This window comes from Agelaius phoeniceus, chromosome 2 (genome assembly GCF_051311805.1).
Source record: "Agelaius phoeniceus isolate bAgePho1 chromosome 2, bAgePho1.hap1, whole genome shotgun sequence".
Lineage (NCBI taxonomy): Eukaryota > Metazoa > Chordata > Aves > Passeriformes > Icteridae > Agelaius > Agelaius phoeniceus.
The window spans coordinates 42,534,354-42,553,366 of record NC_135266.1 but is presented as its reverse complement, the minus strand read 5'-3'; the positions used below and the strand labels follow the sequence as shown (position 1 = coordinate 42,553,366).

General features: G+C 38.0%; 1 protein-coding gene across 2 annotated transcripts in view; it reads left to right on the top strand.

Moving 5' to 3' along the window:
• Positions 1 to 19,013, top strand: part of GPC6 (glypican 6) — a 731,795-nt gene that overhangs the window by 515,032 nt on the left and 197,750 nt on the right. For both annotated transcript variants that reach the window (XM_077173559.1, XM_054628114.2), the window contains exon 4: positions 6,774 to 6,939. In XM_077173559.1, the coding sequence (XP_077029674.1) occupies positions 6,774 to 6,939 (166 nt within the window). The remainder of the gene's footprint in view (positions 1 to 6,773; positions 6,940 to 19,013) is intronic.

The following is a 19,013-nucleotide window of genomic DNA, read 5'->3' as shown; positions in this document are numbered from 1 at the left end:
TAGTGCATTCAAAATCTTGTTAATATTTCTATGTAGTTATAATTGGATACATACATAATTTCAGCTGAAATCCACTGAAAAGAACTTTCTTGATACCTTGACTGTTAAATTAAATCAGCAATAACACGGTGTTCATGAAAACAGACAAAATATGGACAAAAAGAAAATTTAATTACTTGGATCCAACAGTGAGCAGATCTTCTCTGAAGAAAAGAAAGAGCAAAAGGAACAAAACCATCATTACCAGCTAAGCTTTACCCGCTTTTCCCAGTAATAAAAACAAACAACAACAAAAAAATCAATAGGGAGTAATTGTAACATATGGAGAAGAAAATGTCAAAGGTATATGGCAAAAAATAGTCACAGATTGCGCTGAAGTTTAGTCATTGTCCTGAAGTTAATTAAAGATGAAATTAAAGATGAAATTAAAGAAAACATTCTTAGGATGTGTGATCCAAAGGTTTCTAATAATCTTGCATGCCCTATAAATTGTGCTTTGTGATACATCTCAGTCTGATCCTGGTTACATCATTGCTATAATTGGTGGTCAGAAATTACAGGGTTTGTGCTTAGGAGAAACTGCCTCAGTACTAGCACATTGAATGCAATTCTTAATTAAATGTTTTTTCTTCTTCCTTTTCTTCTGAAATCACAAGCATGAACAACTAATCCTTATGTCCCCTTTGATCTTTAAATAGAATATTTGATAGTAATGCTAGAATTAAACTGTGGAGGATTTTGGGACAGGAATCCCTAGAATTGTACTATGGAGTTCTCTACAGATTAACTTTCTGGTGAAAGAATGTAAGGAGACTTCTTGAAGTTAGTCAAGACATTCAAATGTATGCAAGTTAAAACTCTGACCTGGCCTCATGCATAAGCATTTCATAGTGCAAGGATACTGAAGGGCCTGGAGGGGAAGCCATATGAGGAGCAGCTGAGGTCATTTGGGCTGTTCAGCCAGGAGGAGACTGAGGGGAGACCCCACTGCAGTTACAGCTTCCTCATGAGGGAAAGAGAAGGGGCAGACACTGATCTCTTCTCTGCAGTGACAGTGACAGGACTGAGGGAATGGCCTGGAGTTGTGTCAGGAGAGGTTTAGGTTGGATATTAGAAAAAGTTTCTGCCCCCAGAGGGTTGGGCCCTGGAACAGGCTCCCCAGGGCAGTGGTCCCAGCACCAGCCTGACAGAGCTCAAGGAGCTTTTGGACAATGCTCTCAGGTGTGACTCTTGGGGATGGTGCTGTGCAGGAGTTGGACTCAATGATCCTGATAGGTCCTTTCCAACTCAACATGTTCTATGATTCTGTGATTCTAGTCCTATATAAACTCTTGAGATATTTAGGCCATGAATAAAATAATGCTTGGGAAACATTCATTTTTCTCTCATTAAGTAGATGGACTATACAGAGATCCAAAAATAATTTAAGGATGCCAGTACCTCAGTTTCTCAGACAGTGGGCACCATTCCTTTGCTGGACATACATCAGCTTGCTAAGAGGAAAGCTGGGTGATTTAGCCAACACTTAGTTGTTAGACAGTGATTCCTTTCAAAATTCTCTCCACTTACGGACCGTTTACATGGGATTGCAGGAATATACCTCACCCTCATCTTGAACAACCAATGGGAAAGAAGTAGAAATTTCCAATTTTAATCCAGCAGCTTGAATGTAAATGCATTTGTAGAGCTTGTGAAGCATAAAATCTAATCCTCCTCTCCTTCAAAAAGGCATTTTTTAAAGAATATCTATTTTCATGGCAAATTGGTTGGATCGGCTGGTTCCTCCCAGCAGTTTCCCCTACAAGGTCTTAATGCTAAAGAGTGACTCCATGATTTCAAGTGGGAGGAGTTCCTTTGGGTGCACAGGAAACATAGGAAGTATGTGTGTTCCCTGATGTGATCTCAGCAGTGATTCATTTTGCTCATATTTGACAAATTTTATTTTATGCCAAGAAATGACAGGGTTTGGACCTAAGTATGGTGTATGGACTTACTCTGTGAGTTTAGGTACATTCAATATAACTTTGGAAGAACACCCCTACCTTATTACCAGACAACATATACCAGCTACTCTGGTAAGAAATCTCCTACAAATAAAAGAGAAACCATGTCTCAATATATTTGATCCTTCTAAAGGTGACCAGTTGTTTAATAAGTTTCTCTGATTTTTTGTATCCGAAAAAAAAGATTTATATTTGTATACTTGACAAAGCCAAGGATTTTGATTATAAAAACAGGTCAAATACATTACAAAGCAGTCTGCAAATGCAGTGTTACAAGTGAGTAAAATTTCCTGGCTTTTACCCAAATAAGTTCTCTCCTCAATTATTTATATTTTCAAGTTCACCATTGCAAAATCTCTCTTCTAGATGAAATAATATTCCTCCTAGACTTTCTGAAGGGGGAAAACAAGTGTTCAGTAATGAAGCCCTTAAGAATATTGCTTTTGGGGGGTTTTGCATGTATGCAAAAACATGCATTTAGGTAAAGCAGAAGCTGTCAGAAAATGTTACAAAATGCAGTAATGTGACATGTCCTGAAGCTACTAGGCTCAATCAAAGCTCAGAAAGGCACTTTTCTGATGTGCTGTATTCCACGTACGCTTATGCTAAAATGAAGCTGTCCTAGTCAGTCAGGGAGACAGCATGCAGTAGTGAATGACTCCTCTGTAGCAGTTTCCCCAGTTATGTCATTCAGTGTGATCCAAGTGATTTATATGATTTAGGTATGAACCTGTTATTTCTAAACTTTGAAGTCTATGCAAATTTCTCTGCTGCGATTATTGTAGAGCCAATTGCAACGTGTTTGAAAAGAAAAAAAAAGACAAAAAACCAAAGTTGTACCCATGCAAAAATGTTACTTACAGAAAAAATGTTGAAACTCCTGAGCTGAGAAACACCTCTCCTCAGGAAACGCAGGTTTTGAGGTTTTGAATACCTCTGAATGAAATTAATATCTGCTTTTTGGCTGGTCTGCAGAAAAGTACTTAAGCGTGAGAGGCTCTGAATATTATTTTCTTTTAAGATGGAAATGAGAAATGGGCTTTCAAAATGCATTTCATAGCATTTTCCAGCAGCAAGAAGGTGGTTCAAAAACAACTTTCTGTGATATCTCCAGACTTCAGGAGTTCGTAGCTTTCTGAAATACTCACACTCTAAGTTGGATTCTTTTTATATTTTGGTTCTTACCAAGATATCAGAAACTTAGACCAAGATTTGACTATTTTTTGCATGAGAGATATGCTGTCGTTGAGGGAAGAAAAAGATCTAACTGTATTCTTTGAAAACAAAGGTACAGAAAAAACAACTGAATCTCAGAGCTGAAACCTGGCTGCTCACTGAAGACTAGGTTCAGAAAAGCACTTAACTGCTGTAATACAGCATTTAACTTTTAGCCTTCGGACTTCTAAAGTAGCTGTGCAATTGGTAATATTTCTCTGACCCACAGTTTGGATACCTAAAGGCACACCAGTACTGCTAAGTGACAAGTGAATATGGAGTAGGATTGAGAAGGGCACTCATCCCTTGCTTGAGTCACAGCTTAATTGTTAGCCCTCTTCACAGATGTGTTTTGGACCTCTCCACCTTTCTCCCCCTGCAATGCACTTTAGGCAGGATAGACACTGTCTCCAGAAACCTGCATGAACCTGTCCTGTTGCGGCCCCCTCCCTTCTTTCAACACTGAGCAGAGCATAGTCTAAGCCCTATGAAACCTCCGGTCTCACTTCAAAACACACAAGATTATATTTAGCTTCCTTTTACTCCCACTGCCTGCACTACTGACTCCTATTATTCAGAACACTTTGAGCTGAAAAATAACTACCCAAAATAATAATTGTGTATTTTAGTCACTCAGGCACTAAGTGGAACCCAGGGGAGGTGTAGTGCCAATACGATGTGGTAGTATGGGATGTGGCCAGCTTGGAGCAGGAGGTGTGAGCAGTAAGGGACGTGAATGCAAGCCAGCAGGCACAGCAATTCATCTGTGCTTGTATTTTATGTCACCAGTATAGCACACTTTGATACCAAGTTCTGCAACATCCAGCTTGATCAGCAAGGATCTGCTTGTGCTAGTCTTTGTCAGAGGATGACGTAGATAAGTCAGATGCAGATATAAATAACATCACAGAGGCTTCTGTAGAAACCTTCTCCATCTGCTCTTTGCTTTGACCCACCTCTTGGCTGCTTCTCTTAAAAAAGGTATTACTTCACTCCTAACATAAGCAGAGCACCTTGCTTTCTTGTAAAATGCTGTTAATGATGCCACCGTTTTGTCTGATATATTAAGACACTCAGGCAAGATATGATACACCTGGGTCCTGCTCATTCTTTTTGAGGGGTTGGAAGTTATCCTGACTTCTTCACAGGGAAGTGTGACCAGGAGTACTCTGTTAAAGGACTTGTGTAATGTGACAAGAATTTAAGATTCACAGGGCCTGTGTAAATAGATACTCTAACTGGCCTTTAGGGTCCTGTCCTAGCAGATCTGGGACATGATCTGGATTTCTGGCAGAGTAAAGCACAATCACTATAAAATAAGGCTCACATGAATATTGATAGTATCTGCTCTCTATAAAGACAAAATAAGAAAGGTAATATATAATATAAAGACAGGGACTGTCTTCTCTCTTTTAGACGTGTTTTTCAAGAATTAGATTGACAGGAAGGTTTTGTATAATATGAAGATCTTATAGATATATATCAGCACAAGTACCAAAGTGGATTTGAGAAGGTATGGATGGGAAAATATGTGGATTCCAGCTGAATTTAGGGGTCAACTAGGTGCTGATAACTTGGCATTGACAAGACTACCGGAACAGGGAAGAAGCATAACTTTAGGCATGAAAGGAACCTAACTGATAAAACTCTCAATACTCACAAATGAAAATATCCCTGGCTTTAAGCAGCAATTTCAATGCAAATTTGAAGATTCTGTTTTTGACCATAAATATAAGTATTCTGCTTTCTTCCTTCTATGGTGCTAGTCTTTTTGTAAAAATTGACCTGTTCTAGGTTTGGAGGTATACAGCAGTTGGATAAGTGACTCTAAAAAGTAGTTCTGAGCAGTGAAAATAATAAAGTCCACCTTTTTTTGAATTTGGATTTTCTGCTGTTCTGAACACCAATAAGGTGTTCAATGGGGAAGTTTCCCCTTGTGCTTTTTCTAACCAATGGGTCATTCATAACATCATTTTCCATGTGGATTCTTTGATATCTATGAGGAGTTGACCTCATGTTTCACCCTTTTCCTCAATAAAGGCAATAATAGAGCCTCTCTCCTCTTTTTCTCTCAACTGTCTGTTTAAAAGAAAAAACATGTAGGATCTTAATGTTCTGAGACCTGAAGTGCTCAGTTAAATTTGATTGAAACTGGCTGATGGTTCAAAAGGTATTGGAAAAGGATGGATAAATATACCTTCACACATACCATCAGTGTTCTGCTAGTAAAGTGCAGAAGTTAGTCCCTAGGAAACCAAAGCAAAAATCCCTTCCGAGCATATTCAGAAGCATGTGCTATATCTCAGAACCATTTTAATTTAAAAATGTCCTGTGTAAAGACTATGTTCTGTATAGTTCTCTAAAAATCAATGATTTAACATCAAAAAGGGAGAAACAAATTCCAGAGAAAAAGAAAAGAAACACAATTTTAGTACAATCCTGATAATACGAGTGACATCAATCAGCTCAGCCTGTAGCACTGTAGTGCAAAGTTAGATTCATGCTTTCAGCACAAGTTACCATTATTATGGAAAAATAGTTTAATCCCTTCAAATTTATATCAGTAGAGATGCATTTATTCATAAACCAACAGGCTGAGTGAAAGGAGTGCCATTGCTTTGCAATCTCCTGTCCAGGAACTTTGAAATCACTGGGGAACCTGCAGCTCTTTGTCATTGCTCTAGATTGTCAATCCAGCATGAGATACTTGTGCTCCACTGCACCGTGACAAAATGCTAGTGTGAGTAGTACCTAGTGTGCAATTTTAATCCATGTTAGGAACTCTGGCCTGAAAATGTATATTTTACTAGTACATATGACTTTTAAAGTCTGAGATTAGAAAATTAAATACAGAAGAGAAGTTCACACGTGCTGACATGTGCCATGCTGATGTGAAAATTGAAATGCGTTAGATTGTCTATAATGCTTTTTGTCACTTGAGATGTCAAAAGCATACAAAAAAAAAAAAGAAAAACCCCAAACAAACCCTGTCTAATCTCTTTATGAATTTGTCTGAGAAGAAAGAAGGTTATTTTTGTCTGAAAATGGAATGATATCCCTTTGTCATCGTGTAGTTCAGAATAAATTTATAGAAACCGTCAAGATTATCCTGGATTTACTGTGCTTTAATAAAGAGGAGATTTTAATCCAGTGCTGGTGTGACTGACAGTTCTAGTTTACATAGGAAGAGGGAGAAGCCTCCTCAGGATCCTCCATGCTAGGATCAGTCAGTTAACTACCCAGCTGATTCCCTGGATGTTTTTCCTTTGCTTTTCCAGGAGATTTTGTGTGGGAGGGCTGGGGAGGCAAGCACTGCTGTCAGTAGGGGAGTGTTGATTTTTGCATTCCTGAAAGTCGCTGCTGTGCTAAATGAAGATAATTGGCAGGAATTGATTAGCTTTATAGGAGGGCGTTATTAAGGGTTGAGCTCTTTTCACAAATTGCCCCTTCTGCATTTACTGCTTGAGAGGCATAATCTCAGCCACCCCGAGATTCACAGAACAGGAGATTGATTTCCTCCTTTTTCTTTTTCTTTCCCTGCCTTAAACTCTGCAGGTCAGTCCCACCCCAGGGTGCATCCGGGCGTTAATGAAGATGTTGTACTGCCCTTACTGCAGAGGACTTCCCACTGTGAAACCTTGCAACAACTATTGCCTCAATGTAATGAAGGGCTGCCTAGCAAATCAGGCTGATTTGGATACTGAGTGGAATCTGTTCATAGGTAAGAAGAGTTTCAATATTAGTGCAAGGAAACTCTGGTAATATCAAATTTCTGCAGGGTTCTGTGAGGTTAGAAGACGCTGTTGGTCAATATTCAGAATGAAGCAACTGCAGATGCAGCTCACTTTCTAATTGAACTTCCTGGCTTGCAGTAAGGAATGACTGCTCACCATGCCCTAAGCCAGTCACGTTTCACATTTCATATTACCAAAGGAATGATGTGGTGTTACGGCTCCTGAGCTGAATTATTACATGCTATTTGAAATGTTGAGAAAGATTTGGTTGAGGATTTGATAACAAGCTTAACATGGCAGAAATAGTATGTATTACAACTTAAAACGAGGCCCTTGCAAGCTGAGAAGATAATAACATTGTATAACATCCAGTCAACATAAATCACAACAGCTGCTGTTCTTAATTCTGGTAGTACATGGTCAAAAAGCTTTAAAAGTTACATATATGAGAAATTTTTAATTCCTCATTGTTGCTTAAAATATGCTAATGTCTCACTTCCAGTGTACTGAATAGAAGGTACCAAACATGCAACCTCACGTTAGAATGGGGCGTAGAATATATATTTAAGAAATACTGCTCCCACAATTTATTCACATAATTTTTCACTCAAATAAACGAAGAATAAGAAAGAAATAATTGTCCCTTAAAGGGCCATTCATCTGTCCTGTAGCAAAGCAAAGCAAAACAAAAAACCAACCAACAAAAAAAAAAGCCCAAATCCCACAACCAAAAAAAAAACCTCCCAGAAGAATAACATATAACAAGAAATATTACTTTTATGTTGCTTTTGGTGATATAATAGGATGACAATTAGACAAGGCTGATGATAATATGGAAGGAATGGAACAGCTAGTTAGCCTATGTCATAGTCTAGACTGGATTTTGGAAAAATAAATGCAGCTGGAAAAAATGTGATAACACTTTATTGCAGTCAAAGAAAGGAAATTTATTTTCTATTTTTGGAAAGATAAAACATAAGCAATCTCATTCTGCTTAATTTCAAACCCCACTGACCAATGTGACTTTGAAAATTTGACTCTGACTCATTCATGGATTTTTGCTTTACTCAGCAGTGCAAGATGGATAGGGAGAAGAAAACAGGATGAAAAATGAATCAGAGTATGAAAAGTGAAAACGAGCATTGAGCATGCTATAAAAATAGCATGCAGACAACAATATTAAACAAATGATGCTGATACATTTGCCTTCCCAGTCTCTCGTGCTGGTTAAAGGAGTTGACATGAGAAACAGTGCTGTATGGAGGGATACCCGTGGGATTACTGGGGTAAAAAGGAGAATCTAAATAAGAAAGCTAAGTAGGAGCTGATGGGAAAACAATTCTAACCTGTTAAGGACATTGCAAGCTACTTCCCTTGTCACTGAATGATGAGCAAGTGCTGAAATGTCGCTAATTCTGATTTTAAAAAATTAATAATGTAGGCTTTTAAGAAAAGAAACCCAAAACATTTGAACTAAAAGAAACAAGAGAGTTTATTAAGACAAGTACCAGTTTAAATCAAAAGCTGGAAGTTAAGGTTTGAGCTGTTAAGAGAAGATTTCCTTTTCTGGTGCTTTAAATTCAGTGAGAGTCCTGGGCATGGTGAGACGTGTTGGAAAGTGTGGAAATGCTTACAGATTCAGACTTTCAGAATCTTTGCTGCAAAGCCCTTGTCTGCATCAATGTCTCTTTGGTTTTGATTGTTCTTGCTCTCAGAAAATAAAAACTGCATGAAAGCTTGTATGTTATGTTAAAACATAGGGCTAATTTATTAAATACCTTGTCAGGCAGGCTACTATGCAATTATCCCTGCAGGTCAGTGATGACAAGGCAGTATGCAGTACAAATACATCAAATTATATTTCTCCTTTCTTCTAATGAAACAACTTTCCCTCTGTAACTTTATGGGGGATAAAATAGAGGAGATACAAAGATTTTCATGGGTTTGGAAAAGGTATTCTGTTTTATCCCATTTTTCAGGCCTCTGACAGCTTTGCTGAAGATGAGGGTCCTTCCTTTATGAAAGACTGAAATGAGGCAAGTTGTCTCTGTCTCTGACAGCTGTCAGAGGCTTTCTAATAACACATGCAATTCCCTTAGTGGTAAACACAACAAAACTTCTACTCACTGAATTAAAACGAACAGCAGCATTTTACAGCACTGCTGAGCTATGAAAGATTGGAAATAACGCATGAGCAGTTTTTATCCCTGTTCCAATACTAGGAACCATGCACTAGTGAAAAAAAAGATAATTTTGTGCATTAACATTCTCTGCCTAGGCAGGAATCCCAAATGTTGGTGCATATTCATACACAAGATAGTTTTGCTTAGCTCATAATCTGTGCATTGCAAGGTTGTTTTGATAGAAGTTGGTACTAGGAGAAAACTCTCAGATATGTTTGCCAGTAACTAAGTAAATCCTGTGTTTTGGACTGCATGTCCAGATATTGTTCTGTAGTTACAGCAATGGTCCAGCAACAGGCAAGATCTGCACGTGAGGAGGAGCAGAGGAAAGTAAATGAGCTGTTTGACAACAGGATGTGTTGCATGTTTCACCTAGTTTATAAATATAGAAGTCAGGACTGAAATCACATATATATAGCACTAATAAATCTTGCCTCTTCTTTCAAAGCTAGGGAGAGTAGGACAACTTCCCCTAAACATCTGGTGCTTTCCAAGATTTTATAGACTGTGAAAATTGGTAGGAGGTGAAACAGCTGCAGCAGCATGAATGGCTTATTGTATATTTCCTGGTTTGTCACCTTAAAGTCTGTGTCCTTTTTGTGTAACGTTTCATTACAAGCTTTTTGTATTTTGTTGCCTATATTACTGTGTGATAAAATCCAAATGTTGCATATCTCATTCTAGCAGATCATCTGCAACTCAGAATTTTGCCTGAGAAAGGGAGACAGTCTTTAATATCTTATTATAATTATAAAACTGTAATGAAAAAATGCACCTTCCAGGTATTTATATAAAATATTTAAGAGGTATTTAAAAGCAAACCCGCCACACTGACTTTAAAAATGTGTATTTTGCAAAGCTTGCTTCTGATGTTTTGCCTGTCAGTTACCCATCATAATCTCCTTTGCACCAGTCTCAAGCAAAGTTAGCAAATGCAAGATAAAATGCATGAGCAGAGGAACTGTACTGCTGAGGAAGGAGATTGCCTCAGGGAGGAGTTGACTGATTCTGTGGAGTGGGGAAAAGGGGATTTTCTCTCTCAAGGCCCAACAGATATAGTCAAAATTATTCTTCTCTCCATGGAGCTATACCAATTAACAGCAATAAGAATCAGGCGTCCCACTGTTCATTCTGTCACAAAAAGAGATGAGATGGATAAAATTATTCCCACTTACAAAAATTTAAAGCCCCTGTATCTTAGGGAATGGCATCCAATTTCAGCAATACTGTTGTTACTCCTCTTTCTCTTGCTAACCTGTATTTAAGTCCCTGTTCCTATCTTGAGATTCTTTGACTTTCCTTAACCTTAGCTTTCCCTATAATTGGTCATTTATTTCCCTTCAACTGCTCTTTTTCTCCAGCAGAAATATCAGCTGAGGAATGAGCCCACCTCAGTGGACACCACACTTTCTCTATGTATCCTCGTTCAGTTTCAGAATCAACAGCTGCAAAAAGATCATTTCCATGGAAGCAAGTGCATCTCATTCTGACAGCTGCCTTAATTACAGGTTCAGGATAGCAAAGTGGCCATAACCCGCTTGTTTTTTGGAGAATTTCTTTCACAATTAGCCCTTAGAGTTAAGTTTCTTCTGTCTTGAGATAAAAACATAGATGATATTAAATCTGAAAATCTAGCAAGATTGTGAGCCAAATATGACAATTCTTGTAGAAGTAATTCAGCACAACAGAAGAATAAAAATCCAGATAGTTGTTTTAATCATAGTAATTACTGTATCTGAGCTTTTTTTGTGGAAATCCAAAGTAATTGATAAATGCTTTGTTGCTGTAGTTAGTGATGCAGTGTAATGCCTGTGTAGCAGTGTATCAGATGCAATCCATGAAGGTTTAACACTGCATGGCTATTTTTATTTTTTTTTTCTTACAAATTATTCAATGATAATTCAGACTCACCTCAACCATACCCCCATATTTTATTAGGCAGGAGATTGTGGAAAACACTTGAGAAGTTGTGCAGTAGCAGAGACTGCATCCCTGCCTGTGAAAAGGAGCCAAGAGTTTATGTCCTCTGCTTAGAGTGGGGAGCAAGTGGCTTTGCTCTGAGTGTATTTGATAAGCTCTACTGTGCAGTAAGGCAGATCAGCATGCAGGGTGTTCACACTGCAGGATTCAAGGCCCGCAGAGCTGAGAGCCAGACACCTCCTCCTGCCTCCATCCTGCCAGGCTTCACCAAAGGAGAAAATCATATCTGCAAGGCTTCAGCAAAAGATTCTCCTGACAGTGTTAAAATTATTTCTCTTATTGTCATTACAATGGCTCTGCATTACTAATTAGCATTCTTCTTGTTGTGCTTTAAGAATACCTTTTTTCTTCCCATCAGTATGACTCAGACACTTACCTTAGGAGTTCTCCTGAGGAAGAGTACATCATGCAGTCTCATTTAGAGCACCTTGGTTATTTTCAGAAAAAGTATGCAACGAAACCTTAACTACTTACTCCTAGTGAAAGTTTTAGTGATAAAAATACGCAATCAATTTCATTTACTGCTTACAAAAGCCCTTGTGTCTCTGTGCTTTCTCTGTTCCATGTGCAAAGATAAACATTTTCTTTTAATGCTTCAAGGTGCTACCCTGATTTGACTTTTTTAATGGCTTATTACAGGATTAACTGTCTTCAAGATTCACTTTGGTTCAGAGAAAAATCAGTGTAATGGTAATCCTTAACTATTTTCTTGTGATTTTTATGAGGTCTCAAAGCAGCCTTCTCATGTCCAGGCTGAGCAGCCCCAACTTACTCAGCCTATCCTTGTAGGGAAGGTGCTCCAGTCCTCTTATGAACTTCGTGGTCCTCTGGATTTGCTCCAATCATTCCATGTTCTCATGCTGGGGACACCAGAGCTGGAGGCAGCACTCCAGATAGGGTCTCAGAAGAGCAGAGTGAAGGGGCAGAATCCCCTCCCTCGCCATGCTGACCATGCTGCTTTTAATGCAGCCCAGGGTTCCACTGGATCACGCTGAGGTTTCCATCAACCAGCACCCCCAAGTCCTTCTCTGCAGGGCTGTTGTCAATCACCTCTCCAGCCAGCCTGTAGTTGTGTCTGGCACTGCCACCATCCAGGTGCAGAACCTGGTGCTTGGCCTTGCTGAATTTCATTAAGTTCATGCAGACCCACTTGTCAAGGCCCCTCTGAGCCCCTGGATGGCACAGCCCTTCCCTCCAGCATGCTGACCACACCACACTGGTGCCAGCTTGGCCTTGTCATGCACACAAGCCTGGTGTCATCAGCAAACTTGCTGGGGGTACACTCAATCCCACTGTCCCTGTCACCTACAAAGAAATTGAACAGTATCAGCCCCAGTACTGACCACTGAGGGACACCACTCATCATTGGGCTCCATGTGGACAATGAGGCATTGAGCACAATTCTGTGCGTGGCCATCCAGCCAGTTGTTTTTGCACCGAGTGGTCCATCCATGAGACCCATGTCTCTCCAATTTGGAGACAAGGATGTCATGCAGGGCTGTGTCAAACCCTCTCCATGAGTCCATGCAGATGCTGTCAGTTGCTCTGCTCTAACCCCCAATGCTGTAGCCTCATCATAGCAGGTTACCAATTTATCCGGCATGTTTGCCCTCCATAAAGCAATACTGGCTCTCACCAATTATCTCTTTGTTCTCCATGTGATTCAACACCGTTTCCAGGAGAATCTGCTCCATCTTTCCCTTTTATTTATCTTTACATAGTACAGAGCAAAGGCTGTCAGTCTGCTGTAATGCTCAGTAGGCAAAAGTCTTGTTCTGGTATAATCGTGGTAAGTAAGAGCTAAATCAGAGGTTTTATCAATTTTAGTTACGTGGAACTAGAATATCTTTTCTTTATCACCCTCCTCCTTAATCCTTATATGAAAGTATACTGTGCTGTTTTTTATATGTTAGCCTTTCACAAAGAGTCGGAGAGAAAAAATAAGTTCTATTGTTTCCTCCACAGAGAGGCACTGCAAAAGATTCCTGCAGCCCTGGGGTGCCATTATCCCAAATTCAGAATTTCTTGTATAAATTCATCCATTTTGGTTTGATGAGCGTAGAATGGACACTTGAATACAAACACTAAAAGTTTGTAATTTGCATCTTGTGCTGATATAAAAACTGATAGAATTCATGGCCAAGACAGTCTAAAACACAAACACAGAGTATAATGCCTTATTTTCAGTTATTATATGCTTAAAAAGTATTTAAAATTTTAGACTAAAACCAACTTTCCTTGTTTTCTTTCTGAGCCAAAGTTACCATGATGCCTCAAGTGAAACCACCTTTGCCAACTATCAGAATGAAAGTAGGGAAAATTATCTTTACCTAATGCCTTTCATCTTTTCTGCTTACTTTTTAAAACAACTTGAGTGTCTCCAGAGTCTGCAGAAGCAATAGTTTCTCTAAGTCTCCTCTCTTTACAGACTCTAGTAGCTGTTATACACCAATATCTATTCCCTTAGCGTCAGGGACACTTCCCTTGAAGTGTCAGGGTTTGGTGAATGGCTCAAAGGGTGTGAAGCCACATTGTGATTATATATTAAAAAATGAGACCCCTAGTTCAGAATTATTTTTCCCTACTTTAGCTTATTTTTACAAAAACAAGGGACAAGGAGTAGAGTATGATATGTTATACAACTGCAAATCTGGTTGATCAGAGGTTGAGAACAAGATTTGCAGATGTAAATCTAATCTTTTTTATGAGAAATTCTTTTCATGTGCTTCAGGCCAATTAGTCTCCATAGTGCATAGGTAGCAACATGAAGGAATTTGTACTGCTATTAAAAACACAGGCTTAACACCTGTTAACAATTATGTCAGCTCAGGTTAAAGATATGTAATTGTACAAAAGAAAAGTGAATTCATCTTGACAATGCCTAATTAAAAGTATTTTACTTTTTAAATTCTCTGGTAAGCAGTAACCTCCATGATCCCATATTTTCCTCTTGTTTTCCAAAAATAGTATAATCAGTGCCTACAATTTAAATACAATACCAAGATCTGATAGTTTAGAGTACCCCTTAGAGTACAGGAGCACCTCTGAAATAAAGGGGACATCACCATTCAGTAAGGTAAATAATGTGTAGAAGAGGGGAACAGAACTTTTTATTTCCCATTGCTTTTCTTACCTCAGAAGTATAAAGGATAGGCAACCTGGGTGTGTAATTCCTCAGATGGAAATGAATTCAGCCTGAGAGAAGCTCTCTGATGTTGTGGGACTGCCAGCAGAATGCAAAAAGCACCAGCACTTCCCTGCTGCTTAAACTCTACTTACCCTGCCAAATGTCTGTGCTCCCCCTGGGGCAATATAAATTCTTATAAGCACTCACAGCATCCATTGCCCTGTATGTTTGCTTTAGGATGTGTCACTGAAGAAAGAGATTCCCTCCTGTAGGACTATGGGGATTGTGCTCCTGTTACTGGATCAAAAGGGCTGAGACTTATCTGGCCTGTTCTTGCCAGTGACAGCTTGTTATTTGAGGGTGCATCCTGCAAGGGGGCTAATGGCTTCACTCAGAGTGACTCCTGAAGACTGCAGCTCCTAAAAAGGGACTGTGGATTTCTGAAAATGCAAATGTTTAGTTGAATGATAGCAGCAAATCTCTTGGGACTGTGAGCTTTGACATGTCTTGTGGGAATCACATATGGAGATTAACTATGCTGTCCTCTTTAAGGCACAAAAGATTTTAGTGCCCATCACCCACCATCATGATGTCATACATCAGCTACAAATACAGGATCAAATTCAGCCATTCTAGAATTATGGCATGCAGACACAATTCTCTTGAACTGTATGATTTCTCCCCATGCAGGAAAAAGCTTCTCAAAACTTGAAGTGATATGAGAGTCACGTACTCAGCATTTTCAGCAGGCCCCATGTTGACTGCAGCACTTAGATGCTACAGCTTCTTTTGAAAATAGCAAGACTGATCAGCAATGTCAAAAAGTTTAAAAGATTTTATAATGAAACCATTGGACCCAAATGATGACTCTTTAGTTCCATTTTCATTCCTCATATCCAACTCCTTCATATTATTTCACATCAAAGGGAAATGTCTGTCTAGTACACATGAGCACAGTTTGGAAGTTGCAGAGAACAGCAAATTTCTCTCTGTTTAGATTCGGGAAGTGCTGGGGAAGCTGTTTTGCCACTGCCATTAAAATGCTATGAATTAACCAAGGGTTGTTGCATAAGATATATCTAGAAACAGGAAATATGTTCATTATTTATTGCTCAGATACTCTGTGGTTCTGGGACTATTATTTCATACTTTTCCAAGTCCATAGCTATGCCTTCCCAAAGGACACCTTGCTTCCAGGAGAGCAGTAAACAGTGCTGCTATTTCTGTCCTAGGTTACCATGCATATTAGCACCTCAAAGAGTTCTCTCTTCAGTGGAGGATTTGATGTCTCAATTAATTGCATTTATGAAGGGCTGAATCCCTGTTTACCTGTTGGGATATCCCTCAGGCACTTCACTGTGCTGATCTCCCTGTTTCACAGGCAAGGGACCAGCTGGAGAATATTGTGCCTCTTACCTGATCTGGTTTCCCTTCTGGTTTGGGGGATTTGGGCCAGCAGGTCTCTCTGGCATATGACTGTAAATGAAGCAAATGAAGAACACACCCAGACTACAGAACTTGGCTGTACTTTTATAGTTCAGTTACCTGAAAGAGCTGCCTCCATGCAGTTGTGCTTTTTTCTTTTTCTTTTTAAGGATTACAAATCCAAGTGAAGAACATGAGAGTTTCATTTTACCCAAAGCAGGTGGGACTAAATATCCCTTCAATTGGTTTGAACTTGCTATTTTGGCTGTGCTTACTTGAGGCAATGCTGTATTACACTAGCAAGGGTGAAAATTACGTTATTTCTAAAAATATGTCTTTGGTTAAATCACCATTTGACTTGGTCAGTATTGATAAACTTGAGATATTCTGAATTCTATTTTTGGCAAACACCCCTATTTTTAAGGAAAAAAATAATTGTGCAATAATTAGAATGTTGCCCAGAAGAGAACTGACAGTTTTATTTCAACTTTAGTAGAAATAAAACTCTCTGTCCATATTTTTGCATTGTTTTTTGCTTGTATTTAGCTCTACTTAAATCTTTAAAATCTGAGGAAACTATTGGTTGCACCATGACTCCATTTTATACACTTAAAGTATTTTATCTTTGGATCTGCATCCATTTTAGAAAACTGCATAAATAAGAAACAGTTTTCATATGCTGAAAATAAACTGGAAACTATGTAATATCTTGAATTACACGCCTTTTCTGATAAATTAATTTACTAACTATTTCAGATTCTCTAAACTTCATATTAGAAACAAATGTCAAATTATTCAAATCTCCATTATTCAGGCTAATGTAATGGAGAGATAATTTGTTCTTAAGTAACTATCAAAACACTTGGTTATATCTGAAAATGCTTTGCTGAGTTTTTTATACAGTATCACAATGATGTCAAAGCAAAACTGACATTGATTTGCTTTGTATTATAATTTTGAACCATTGCTTTATGAGGGCTAATTTGTTTATGATAATGTCTGAGGTAGCATATTATCCATTTAGAATCAGAGATTTCTTTTTGGAATACAGAAATAAAGTAGTGTTGGCAACCAGCCTTAATTTCTCCTTACAAATAAACCCTAATGCTGCAAATTAACAATATGCACACAGATAAACCCATGCACACAAAAAGTGATCTTTGATTATAATCATTCTGTCAGATTCCATTGATGGGAAGTCTGGGGGTTTCTTAGTATCAGTTTCTTAAGCTTTTTAGTTCTTGAATTTCAGAGAAAGCTTCAATTTTTCTTGAAAATGAAAAATTACCCCAAAACTCAGCTCATTAAAAGAATTCAAATGTGTGGACACTCTCAGGCTAAATCATTGAATTTTCTTTACTTTTTGAGTGCTTTTCAGGACTTTTTTGAGCTATGCAAATATTATCCTAAGCTTCCAAAAGCTCTAAACATTATTAGCAATGTGCAAAACCTGCTCAACAATCTTGTATTAATATTACATACTATATTTATGTATAATACATATTATACATATTATGCATATATATTACAATATGTAATATTAATACAAGATTAATGTTCTTAATGTAAAAAAAATGTTCTTGTTCCTTAATGTCAACAAAATGTTTTCTTTATTTCTAATGAAGCCACACAGATATACAAGGGCATTGATTAGACTCAGTCACTTTACTTGTTTTGGAAAGACTTTTTAAAGGTAAGCTAGTAGAAGAAGGTGAAGAGTGTTTGGCTGAGCTATAAATTTCTCAGAACTTGGCAAAGAGACTGTGATAAAGATCCCTAGGTAGTAGCCCATATCAGTGCCAAATTTAGTGGAGCAAAAACCTGAAATCATTGGAGAGATTAGAATTATAAATAAAACAAAAGATTCAGGAAGTAATTATTTCTTTCTGATAAGGGTCCTATGGATTCCCTTCTTGTTATAGGTTAACCCTCCATTTTTTCATGTAAAGAATGTTTTATCAGAAGCAGGAAATACTAGGAGAAACATAGATTTTTTTTTCCTTATCAACAGAAAATCTTGCCATTTCTAAAGTCAAGAGAAGTAGTTTGATGCAGAGTGCTATGACAGAGCAGGTATGGCCAAAATTCATTGAGCATTTTTGCAAGAGTGGAATCTAAAAGTGTCCTGATGTATTTGGGAAATTTCAATGTGTTTAGAAAGTAATGTGAAAAACTCTGCTCTTATATTTCTTATTTCCCTGTGTTACTCAGTGTCACCTGCCCTGTAATACAACATTCAACATTCCTTAATGTCATTTATATTGCAAGTTAACCTATGGGAGTTTAAACTCCCATAACATGTATTTTTCATTTAGCCACCAGAACTTTCCATGTCAGTAGGAACTCACCTTCATAATATCAGACTTCAAATTGCAGCAGCAAAGAGCCTTTTTATCTGTCTTGCCTTGTTAACTCTTAAAATACATTTATGAAGGAGAAACTAGCAGCTTGAAAAATAAAGAACGGAATTTTGCTTCTGCTGGATATTTGTTGCTTACCTCAGAAGAGAGTCTAATTTTTCAACTAAATGATGCATCTCACTGTAATGTTAGAAAATGAGATGAAGGTCAGTCTTCACTCTCAGTGTATAGGTTACAACACCATCTTGCACTTAATTCAACTGTAGAATAAGATGAAAACCATCACTAAAACAAATGATGGACCATGGAGAGGGGACAGTGCCAAAAAGGCAAGAAATTATCCTGATCATGAGACAATAAAACATAGAGTGCTCACAGGATTCTAGCTTGGATTTCACAAATGAAATTATACAAAAGGTCTTCCAGTAGATTTAGCTCTTTTGATAAAACTTGTAGAATCAGATCCACTGGCCTTTAGCTATACTTCAGCTTTCTTATTTTGGTATATTGATGAAAAGAAGGAAATTACCAGGATATAGACTCTCTCTACTGCAGGAACAGGAGTGACAGTTCTGGTCACACACAGCTACAGTTTGGGATTTATGTTTCATTTGTACACTCAAAATATGGGGTTTATGTATTTCTTATGACAAACTAAAAATTAATCCATGAATATTTTGTCAGTTGAAATTTTGCCAACATCTGCAGTGCTGAAAACATAGTTTAAATCAGGTTCTCCTCTTTGAACTGCATTTACTATTTGGTTAGCTTTTCATAAAAATTAGAAGATAAAATATTTGTGTTTTCTTTCAAATTTTTCTTGGGAGACTTTCTGTCAGGAAAATATTTCCATGTAATAAATAAGAAATGGCTGCTCCAAGTTACACTGATGGCTAAAAAGACATTTCAGTAGTACAGAAATCTTCTATTCTAGATATTAATTACTGATGTTCTCATTTTGAGTTGACTGCACCCAGATAAATCAC